This window comes from Sceloporus occidentalis, unplaced genomic scaffold (genome assembly GCF_023333645.1).
Source record: "Sceloporus occidentalis isolate IW3139 unplaced genomic scaffold, rSceOcc1.0.p SCAF_3, whole genome shotgun sequence".
In the NCBI taxonomy this organism is placed as follows: domain Eukaryota; kingdom Metazoa; phylum Chordata; class Lepidosauria; order Squamata; family Phrynosomatidae; genus Sceloporus; species Sceloporus occidentalis.
This window is the reverse complement of record NW_028316983.1, coordinates 189,317,693-189,329,815: the sequence shown is the minus strand read 5'-3', so window position 1 is coordinate 189,329,815 and position 12,123 is coordinate 189,317,693. Positions and strand designations below refer to the sequence as shown.

Here is a 12,123-nt window from a genome sequence, read left to right as displayed (position 1 = left end):
GCGGAACAAGCATAAGACATTATATGTCCATTCCGTGAATTGCCTGCTTTACTATACCTAATTCTGTATGCCTTTTTAATAAATAAATAGACTCTGAATTTTTAGATTACCAAATTTTATATACCAGTTGACAGATTACAAAAAATCTGTTTTTGACCTTTACGCTATTTTTGGATTACTGAAACTGCAACTTTTTAAAAACTGGTTGAGGTCTAAGGCAGAATATACAACTGCATTAATATCTGTAGGCTAGTTCTGCTCCCAAGACAAGTCTCCTTTGTTAAAAAGGTTATTTTAGAATCAAGGTGCACATCTAATATAAGATATATAAACAAATAGTTGTTTATAGGCAATGATATGCTAATTAGTAGTTTTACAGTCTCACCCAAGTTTGGGTCAAAGGAAAAGTAGAACTGGTAAACCCCAGCCAGCAAACAGAAACTCTGACAAATATTACATTGTACTGTTCATTATTTGTTATATGCTTGTGAATTTACCTGTCAGCAAAGGAGAATTAAAACAGCAGAACTGTCATAAGCAATTTCTATCATCTCTATCATATCTGTCTAGAGGATTTTGTTAGTATCTCTCTGGCCCATTGAGCCTGAGAACACATGTCTTGGGTTTTCCCTATACTACTATGTGTATTTATGTTATTCACACCTGTATTTCCCATCCCACCATTCTCTCCCTCCTGGCCATACTGACTGGAGATGATAGGATTCATAGGTCAACACATCCAGAGAATGTCAGGCTGACGAAGACTGAACTCCTTTCGGGTATGAATACCTGATATGTTATCTGAGTGCACTGCACTCCTTTCTGAACACTATTCCATTACCAACATTTTCGGTTCCAGTTCCAGATTGTTTACAACTCCTCAGAGAATCTTCAAAGGGACCAACAATTCCTTCCCATCCTAGAAAATCTACACAGAGACATTTCTATCCCAGCATCTGTGCACATGTTTTAGTTCTTACAATTCTGGGCTTTTCCATTCTCTTTTTGAGCATTTCTTAGTTGTTGGTCAAAATTACGGGCTCTCATCTCGTTCATCATTTCCTGAGCTTCAGCCAGCCTTTTGGCAACATCTCCTGAAGGCAAAGTTCCTTGTCCAGAAGTACCAGGTATCTGGTTCAAGAGAACTATGATAGGAAGGAAAACAACAACAACAATTTTCAAAGGAGCAAGGCACTTTTAAAGACATGTTTCAAAACCGTGTGGACCCATTTGCCTTCCAGCATGAATTTATTAGTCAGTCAGTCAATCAGTCAGAATTTAACAATGTACCAATAAGCCACAAGGAAATCCTGATGGAATCTTGGCTTTACTCTGTTTGGAATTTTTGAAACTAACATTCAGAGTCTATCCCAATTATTAAGAACTGATAGTTGGAGTATAGGCTCTGCTGGTCAAGTAACTACTACCACCAGTACAATATTCCTATGGTGAGTTTTTGACTTGAGCTGTCAAATATACAGTGCAATTCTACACATGTTATATGTTGCAGTAGTTAGACTGTGATTTAGGAAAACCATTCCTCTCTGTGTCAATGAACTCACCAGATGACTTTGGGCCAGACACTCTCTCAGCTTGACTTACTTTACAGGGTGGATGTGAAGATAAAGTGGGTAGGAAGAGAGCAATGTAGGCTACCCTGCGCTAATGAGATTTATATAGGATTGTAGCTTTGAATCTCTTCCTGCACAAATCTCTCGCAGAGCCATCTCTGCTCCACTTCTTTGGCAACTGCTGCGACCATTCACACTAACAGGACACACGATTAACTGATCTAAAACTAGGCAGCTGGTTATGATAAATGTGGTCTAGTAGATTATGATCACTTCACAGAGGTATTTTGTTATCTGTGCTGACTTCCAGTTCCCAAGAGTGGGGGTCACAGTTACAGATCATCATGGAGTCATAATAGACTTGGAAAGGACATCATGCGCTATTGAGTCCAACCCCTTCTCAAAGCACGATATCCAGCTAAAGCATCCCTAGCAAGCAGCTGTCCAGCCTCTTTTTGAAGACATCCAAAGAAGGATACCCCATTACAACACTAGGTAACTGGTTCCATTGCCAAATTGCTCTTACTGTCAAGAAGTTCCTTCTAAAGTTCATTCAAATGCTACTTTGCTGTAACTTCTAAAGAGACTTACCTGGTACCTACAGTGCGTCGCTTGTGGGTATAGACCTATTAATATTCCCTGGGTCTTTTAACTTTTATGTTTTTGTGCATTTCATATATTTAGCAATAATTACTTTCCCCTTTGCTGGTTTTAACAATGATTTTATACTGACTCTGTGGATTTTTGATCGTATGCTATATTATATTTCATGTATTGATATTGTTTTCAATTTATATTCTGATATTATTCAGACTTATGTTTGTATTTTATTGATCTGTAACTTTTAAAAAATGCCTTGCTGATGGGCTACATTAAAATCCTGTAAAAAATAAAATAAAATAGAATGACTAAACATTACAATCTACAGAAACTGAAACATGGTCACAAAGATGCTGTGAATTAATTTCTGAATTAAAATTATGAAATTATCTTAAATATTAACATTTCCAAATATTTCCACAGTTAATTTATTACTGAATGAAGTAGAATTGTTTCTACAGAACAGGATTTGATTGAATAGAATGGTGTACAATGGAGTGAACATGATCTGTGGGATGTGGGGCCAATGTGAGCTCTTGAAAAGTTTGCAGGCTACAGTAGCACTCCTGTTGACAACCTGAAGTGATGTTCAGCACAATGGGAAGTCACTTGCTTTCAAACTGTTTTTTTTAAACTACAATCGTCCTTTCTGATTCGTGGAGGATCCATTCTGGACCTCCTGTGAATCAGAAAAACCGCAAATATTCAAAGCTCATTAGTTAAAATGGGCATGTACCCCTGCACACACGCCTTTTTGTCCCTCCCTGCTTGCCATCCACAAATGAGTGAGACTGTGGACTCCAAGTCTGTGAATGAGGAGGGAGGAATGTACTGTTTTTCACTGTTTCAGGATAGCCCGCCCCAGCTTTTAAGGCCAAAACTGTGCCTATCAGAGTTTTTCCAATCAATTTTTTGATTTAAATGACACAAATAATTGTAGAGTCTGAGCATTAAGGTTTGCACAGGACTGCCTATGAGATCACAGACAACACAGGCCAAACAATTTCTTCCCAGATGTAGAAGAACAGAAGTTATTCTTACCATTAATATTGATGACTATACTTTGTATTTTTGAAATCAAGTCTTTTCCTCTTTGGTTAGTCTTACTAAAATTATTGAACAGTGTCTCTGCTTTCCTGTAATTATTTTCAGCCTATGAAAAAGAAAGATATGTTGAAAAAGGAGTTAGAATTAATAAGTATTTGTTTTAAATAGTATTTGCTTACATCAACTAGTCCTTGATAGCAGATGACAATTTGCTGTTGTGTTATGACAGATTTCAGAAACCTGATAAATTTGACACCTACTGCTCATTATTAAAACTCTAGAAGTAAAATATCAGAAGTGTGACATGCAAGTGTCATCAAAAACTGGCATCCATGGTAAGAATTATTTCCGACAGACATTAGGGTGGCATTTGAAAATACACCAAAGCCATTTAGTCATCCTTGGTATTTGCGATTTTCCTGTGAAATATCAACAATGACCAGTAAATGTCAGCATTCACTTAAAAATTCTTACAAGGGCATTGGCATACACAAAATTTAAATAACTCACCTTTTCTTTTAGAGCATTAACATTTTGATTAAGGTCAATGAAGTCTGTCTCCAGTTCATCTACTTTTGGGTCTTGAGTTGTAATAATGGAACGATAGCGGTTCAATAAAATCTGAAAATAAGGCCAAACAAAAGAGGCTATATGACTAACTTTGGACACAAATATATTTTGGAGTTCTACAAAAATATTTCTTATCTAAGATATCAAGGGGAGGGGAGGATCCACTGAACAATGTATGTAGCAATCTCTCACACACATTTGGAAGTAATGAGACACACTTCTGAATAACAGGGATAGGAGTATCTGCTGTTTACACAAACTGCTAAAAGCTATAAAGAAGAAAAGCATAGATCCACTTGCTCCAGGTGAGTGTCAATCAATCAATTTTATTTATGGTCTTTGACCAAAATATCTCTAAAAATATTAAAATTAACCAGTAAAAGCAAACTTACAAATATACCGGTACATCTACATAAAATCAGTTAAAACACAAATGTGAATATAGACAGGTAGCACCTCACACTAGGATGGAGGGACCTATCTTCTAGCATCCAATTTCCAACTTTTAACAGTAATTCTGGTCCTTAATGACAGCTGCACAGAATCAAGCCATGTTCTCAGTTATTTGTGAGTCTACATCCTCAAGCAGTAATGTCAAGTAGTAATCAGCTGTTTGTCCTGGGAATTTTTGTAAAATTGGGTAAATTAAATAGGAGCACACACCTTGATAGAATGGGCAATGCAACATGACATGCAGACGTGATTCAACTGAAGTATGAGAACATAAGCATGTCCAATTCTCATAAGGGAGCTTCTTATTTTTTCCTTCCAAAACTGGAGAGGGAAGGACGTTAAAACGGGTGACTGTATTTCATGCAGGCCCAGATACAGCCACCATTGTTTTTTAAAGACTGGCAAGTTGTATTCCTTTTAACCAGTCCCCAGCAGCAACCTATAAGCTTAATTTTTTAATAACTAAATATTCCCAGAATAATGTATTGCGGCATTTTAATGAGAACAAGTCACCAGGATGTTTTCCTTTTGGGGGACTGCAGCATGGTCATAGGCCATGTTGCACAGGGGACACTGGGATCTGCAGTGCAAAAAGGGAATTTTTGCAAGCATGGGCCTTTCCTCTGGGATTGGTATAGGAAAGAACTATGCAGGTTGCCCAATTGACATGACTCCATCACGTGAATTGGGCACACCCAGCCACATGGAATTACCTAAATATCTATCACAGTATCTGATTTGAAAGAGCAACTTATTCTATAGTTCCTCGGTTTCTTTATGCTCTTCCCTCCTCCTCTTGGAAATATTCATTTTTTCCAGTTACCTTTAGCTGTCTGACCCGGTCTTCCAGATGCTTCATCTGCCCCAGTGCGTTGGTGCTGGCGTTGACATTTTGCATCTGAAACTTAATCACATGGAGTTCATCCTGCATTGTACTCAGATCCTTCAACAGAGTAATCACACAGCTATCACAAGCTGAAGGGGAAAAGGACATATGGCAAAACAGAATAAAGTGTTAGTTTTTAGGATGTGACTAAAACAACAGGACTGACACCAAAAGAAACTCCTTCCACAAATGATAATTTACTATTACAATGAACAACAAAGGCAGGAGAATTACATCTAAGAAACTTTTTACTCTTTATTTGTGTGCTTTTTTATGTCCAATGTTTTTTTAAAAAAAACAAAACAAAAAAGAGAGTACCTGTTCTATTTCCAGGCTCTCATTCCGTTGCTTAGACATTTAGTTTGCAAACAGGTTCACTGTAAAAATGACTGTGGAGTTATCAGCAAACAAAGCTCCACTTAAACCATAAAACACACAGGCCAAATGGTTGGTATGGAGTGGTCACAACTTTATTGACTACAGGTGAAGAGGCTTGATGTGAGCATGGTTCCAGATCCATCACTGGTCAATCTACCTGCCAGCTGTTGGAAACCATAAAGCCCAGCCCAGATCTAAGTGTGTGTGTGTGTGTGTGTGAACGAACCAGAGCAGTGTAGTGGTTTAAGCAATGGACTAGGACTCTGGGGACCAGGGTTTAAATCCCAGCTCAACCATGGAAATCCACTGGGTGATCTTGGCTAAGTCATACTCTCTGAACCTCAGGGGCAATGATGAATCCCCTCTGAAGAAGGCTGCCAAGAAAATCCCATTATAGGCTCGCCTTAGGGTCGTCATAAATCAGAAAGAACTTGAAGGCACGCAAAAACGACAATGTATGTAGTGTTCTGACTTTTCCCCAACCTATCCTCCTTTTCATTAACTTGTAGTATTTGTCACAACTTTGTGTGGTTTTAGCATGGAGTCTTGATCTAGTGTGGTGGAGGCTGAACGCAAGAATCAACATGGCTGGAAACTACTGTATGATTTCCATGCCACATGGGAGGGGGGATGTCACTTGACCCAAGCTGGACATGACCCACCTACCTACTTATCCCTTAAGGGGACCCACCCATCAGGTCTGACAGGCATGTAGACCCTGCCTCCACCACACTAGATCAAGACTCCATGCTAAAACCACACAAAGTTGTGACAAATACTACAAGTTAATGAAAAAGATATTAACTCATTTAATACACCAGGGATAAGGGAGGATAGGTTGGAAAAATGCTACCAAGCAAACTGAGAAAGGGAGCAGAAGAGGCTGGCTTAAATACCAAGGAAGTGGACTGGAGAGAAGCCTAAATTCGACCATCTGAACCTTTCCACTAGCTGACCTGCCAACATGCAACTTGTTAAATTTCTCACCCCTGACCAGAGCCTATGAAAATCACATAGGCTTCTGGAAAGGGAAAGGAAACACTGACTCTGGGGAGGATGGTGCCAACTGTGTTCCCACCTACTACGATCAGTCACAAACCATGGTCCTAGTAAATCAGGAATGACAGTATTGTTGACTTTTCTAATCTTCCATTAAAAATAAACAAACTAATTAGGACTTTTAAATGGAACTCTGAAAGCAACCATTCAGACTGGTCAAGCATTATTACTTACAATCACAGTCTTCATGAGGATCTATGTCTTTTGGTTCTTGATTTATACATTCTGGAAATTAGAGGTGGGGGAAAGAGCCAGATAAGAATTAAATGATAGAACACAGATCACATGTACAAGATTCTTAAAAGGTCATTGGAAAAGTGACTATTTTGATGGAATCAATGTCCTCTACGCTTACTGAAAACCAAAAGTAACTCTTAACACATTTCTAGGTATGTTAAAAGATAAGCTCTCAGGCTCTCCACACATTAATAATGCTTTACATCAGATGCATGTTTACACTATCCATTGGTTTTCTCAAGGTTGTTGTAAACTGGTACTTGTTAGGTAACTAATAATTAATAATAATAATTTGTTTTATTTATATACCGCTATTCCAAAGATCATAGCGGTGAACAACAAGTAAGCTAATTAGCAAGTAAGCTAATTTGCCCCCAACAGTCTGGGTACTCATTTTAGCGACCTCGGAAGGATGCAAGCCTGAGTCGAGCTTGGGCCCTTTTGCTGGTCTTGAACTCACAACCTTGTGGTTTTGAGTGAATGGCTGCAGTACAGGCATTTAACCACTGCGCCACCAGGGCCACTAATCCTGCTGACACAAAGAAAAAACACTCTGTATTTTGATCACTAGCCTGAGTGAAACCTTCAGAAATCTTCTCTAAAGATCTACTCTAAAGGAGCCATAGCCCTGCTATTATTCATAGAATCACTTACCCAGGGAGGTAAGTGAAAAGCCCCCCAACTGCCATTTAACTAAGCTCAACTGTAATTTAGTTCTTCATCAAGCAGACAAGCTGACAGTTATCACTGAATGTAAGGCTTATAATCCTGTGATGACAGTGCAAACAGGTCCTGAAAATTCTGCAATGGAAAAAATAGACCAAACCTTTCCTATAATGGAACATGGAACAGTTAGGTTCCTATTTAATAATTAATAATTGGATTTTGAAAGCTCTACACTTATCCCACACCTGTATGGAAAAGCAGTGGACTACACGAACAGCTGAGAACTAAAATATTAGATCAATGGAGAAGGATGTTGTTATCTTCTTCACACAGAGGGCATCTTCCAGAATGACCTTCCAACATTATCTCTTGCAGTGTCCAGAACCACTGCAGAATGATTTCTTCCCATATTCATTGTTAATGCTCACTGGGAGGATTATGGAAAACATTACTTGGAGGAGGATGAAAATGTATGCCACATTTTCCTTTCATATCAATACAATTTCATAAAGTGGGATGCTGGTATCTGAAGGACCCATGCTGTGGCTGAACATATGAGTTCCTGCATCTGAAGGCTTAGACTGGTCCAGTTGATTGCAGAGACTACTTAGCTACTCAAACCAAACACAAAATGTGCCTCAGTCTTGTATTCCATGACTTGCTTTATATCCTTGGTTGACCAAATTGATTCTGTATTACAACCAAAGTAAGCTGATTATTTTATATGCAATAAACCTAAGCTATGTGGAATTTAAGACTCTTTATGGAGCATCTACCGAGTGCTAATTTTAAAGTCCTGAAAATCAGTTCTCTATCTGCTGCTGAGGGGGAAGCAAAATCAACTACTCAGGCTAAAAAAAAAAAAAGAAGAAGAACAAGTACAAAGCCCCAACTGTAGGGGAAAGGGGGGGATTGGCTAAGGATATATGTAATCAGATATTTTTAACCACTAACCTTCACAGATCCAACACCCCCTAGATATGTTTAATGATACATTCAAGAGGAGTGCCAATTAAATATGATTTTCACTATAGCCCATAAGATGATGCAATTAAAGGCTTCAACGCTTTAGTGGAACACCACAGTGACATCATAGTTTGCTAAAGTAACTGCACTTCTAATCATAGCTGATAGGGAGAAATTAATGGCTGGAAACAGCATTTTAAATTTGTAAATTACAGTGAATTCTGAGTCAAGACATAACTTGTTCTGACAAATTTCAAATGGAGAGCAGCAGTTTATTGATGACTATATTCTGAAGAAAGTATTTTAAAATGTTACTTTCTCGCCAAAATTAAAGTTTTCCATTCTGGTAAAGGAGGTATTGCATAATGGAAACTAGGAAAAAATTAATATTACTTTTGAGCAAGAAAGCACCATGATGAATCCATATGAATCAGATTCTCTTTGGGTATACATCAAAAGCTGCCAGGAATAGAAGTTGGAATATATGCACCTGTTCTTGGGTTCTGGACTGGCCATTGTATTCCTCTGTACAGGAAGGATTTAATGGCTGGTTCAAACTTTCCCTGAGCTATACAGTCTTCTTGGTTATGGAGTGTTTTGGCTTAGCCTCATCCCTCAGCTCTGACTCCGTGTATAAACTCTTGATTAATCTTTGACATATGTCTAATGCTCAGTCTGTGACAGCTATCCACCTGACAAAGTTGCCAGGTTTCCCTTATTATAGGGGATGGAAAGTTTGTCCTTTCATATATCCATGTATGTGCTCAACACGTGACTTCTTTGTAGAGGACAAGCTCCATAATACAGAGAAAGTTGGACTGCTGTAGTTGACTGTGCATCCGACAGAAACCTGTCCTGCCAAAAAGTCTTGGGGAAACACCACCATAATGTGTATATTCAACATCACAATAAGCTGTGGTTTGCATTATTCATATTTTTTTGCTTAAGCCATGAACAGCACCTGACCAAATAGTCTGGGTTGCCTTCACACTTTTAATTTGTTTCTCTCCTGTTCCTTTTAACAGCTCCTGTTTCAGGATGGACAGCTGAGTGAGGACATGTCTGGTTATTATATTACATTTATTTATATTCTGTCTTTCTCCCAAAACTGGGACACAAGGCTTCTTACAATTTTAAAAAGATCAATAAAGCTAAAAACCTGAAAAAAGTGAACATTAAAATGGAGTTCAACTAGTTAAAATATTGAAATGACATAAAGCTACACTTTAAAATTATAAAATGTACTAAAAAGACAAAAACAATTAAAACAGTTTAAAAACAAAATTAAAACAGCTGTTTAAACAGCTTAAAACAATACAGCACCCTTTGCTTAAGGGCAAGCCATATTTTAAACAACATATTAAAAGTAAGGCTATTGTTTGACTAATCCTAAACATGTTTAAATGTTAGACTACTGTACAGCCAGAATCTGTTTGAAACTACATGTGAAATTTATATTGCCTATAGCTACATAACTATGGAGCAACTGCAAACATTGCAGAACATACTGCCCTAATTTATACTCACCAGGAGTCCTGGTGGTGTAGTGGTTAAATGCTGGTATTGCAGCCACTCACAGCCACAAGGGCTCCAGCATCCACTCAGCTGTCCATCCTTTCATAGGTCTGTAAAATGAGTACCCAGCTTGTTGGGGGCAATTGGTTTACACAATGCAAACCACTTAGGGAGAGCTAGTTCACTGATAAGTGGTATAGAAATGTACTTGCTATTGCTAGTTAATTTTATTACTTATTGCTTACTCAAGGGGAAGCATTATTTTCAGTAATACCAGAAGCTTTCTAGTAGCCTGTACTCAAACAGGTGTCCTTCTGATATGGATTCCTTTTGTGTGTGTGTGTGTTCAGTGAAATACAGTATGCTATCAAGAAATATCTAACATAAATTTACATACCTCCAGTCAGGCGATCACAGTTCATTAGCTGACCATTGTCAAGGCAATTACATTTCTGACAAAATCCTCCATATTTCAGTGGATTTCCAAAATAACCAGGAGCACAGCTATAACAATGAATCAATACATAGATAAAAATAATTGATAATGAATACAGATTAACAGACATTGAAATTGCTTCTCCTGGTTTAAAGGTTTGCATAAAATCTAACAAATAAAGCTATTTTATTGGATTCAGGTTATAATTGCCTGTTTTGACAAATGAAATGCTTGTCCCAAGAAGTATTTTACTAAATTCAGGGTTAAATGCAAAATGAACAATCCAGAATCATCAAATTCTTCCCAACCATCTAGAAATGGAAAATGCCCAAGGCTCCAAATGTTTATGGACTTCAACTCCTATCAGCCTTAGCTAGCACTGATATTGGTAACGGGAGATACAAACTGTAGTTCAGATACATCTGAAAGTCCAAACATTCTGCATGCCAGATTTTGGAGGAAAGTGATCTCAAATTGCTGACTGAAAAAGTGGACTTTAATCCCTTTTTTGCAGCAGTTCTCTGGGACAGAGAACAAGTTGATCGAGCCAGAGTATGACATGTTATGTCCTCATTGCTTTTCCTCATTGTCTAAATACTAATTCAGGATACAGATCTTTGGAAACATTATCTTTACAGAAATAATGTTTCCAAAAATCTGAATTAAGAGAAAACCACATTAAAATGGGATTATATCAATTGCAAAATTTTAGCAATTTGTCTGCTCCATCTAAACCAGAAGCCACCCCTTTTCATCTCTGGTCTCTGTTTTATCAGTTGACAAATTGATGATTCCATCCAGACTTCAATTTAATACAGACAATTCTTTTCCTCAAAGTGTACACAAACTTTCCTCTTAATGTATATACACTATACTGTATATATTTTCTTGTTTGTGCATGTCTACACACTCTATACCCAGACAGAAGTCAAAGCAGAGAAAGATAAAAATAATTAAAGTAGTTTTCAAATCAACAGAATTGGAGCACAAATCAGCTTTCTTTGGACTGCATCCACACTTCACATTACTGATCAAATAAAAAGATTTAAGCATGTATGCAGGAGTTTTAGTGCATGACAGGTACACTATGCAATGCACTATTCATGTCAAAGTCAAAAGGCAAGTGGTGCACAGAATCCCATTGGAATACAGGAGGCATTCTGACACTCTGAATCAAAGGCAGCAGCTTGTGCTCACAGAATGCTCTGTTTGTCTTTTCAAGTCCCTCAAGCCCCTTGGATGGCAGCCCAACAATGTGAATATGTCATGCAAATAGAATACACAACGTTTTGCAAGGTGGTATTTGTTTTTCATGCATAAGATTTGCTTGAACTTTCTACATAGCAGATCAGCAATGAAACCAGTCACGTACCTTTCACAATGCACCCCAGTATAGCCTTCTTTACAAAAGCACTGAATATCTCCATCATTTTCCACACAGCCAGAAGCAAAGCTACACAAGGAAAGAAAATAACAAACAAGAAAGTATTTTATACCTCTCAAGGCATATTTTGAAACACAGCTGCCCCTCCTTTTTCATGGGGGATCTGTTGCATAACCCCTCGCGAAAACGGAGTTTCACTTATATTCCATCCCCACTGGCTTGAATATATGCACAGGCACACACCCTATTCTTTCTCCCTCCGTTCATCCCTTGTGCATAAGCAAGGGACCCGAGTCCAAAGTCCACGAGAACCAAGGGAGGACTGTATTTTCATTTAAAAATATCTATGGTATAT

The 12,123-nt window shown here is 38.0% G+C and overlaps 1 protein-coding gene across 2 annotated transcripts in view; it reads right to left on the bottom strand.

Moving 5' to 3' along the window:
* LAMA3 (laminin subunit alpha 3) overlaps positions 1-12,123 on the bottom strand; it is a 172,275-nt gene that overhangs the window by 46,923 nt on the left and 113,229 nt on the right. For both annotated transcript variants that reach the window (XM_089517180.1, XM_089517179.1), the window contains 7 exons: positions 11,757-11,837; positions 10,346-10,452; positions 6,739-6,789; positions 5,065-5,216; positions 3,729-3,839; positions 3,213-3,324; positions 981-1,145 (listed from right to left, as the gene is read on the bottom strand). In XM_089517180.1, the coding sequence (XP_089373306.1) occupies positions 981-1,145; positions 3,213-3,324; positions 3,729-3,839; positions 5,065-5,216; positions 6,739-6,789; positions 10,346-10,452; positions 11,757-11,837 (779 nt within the window). The remainder of the gene's footprint in view (positions 1-980; positions 1,146-3,212; positions 3,325-3,728; positions 3,840-5,064; positions 5,217-6,738; positions 6,790-10,345; positions 10,453-11,756; positions 11,838-12,123) is intronic.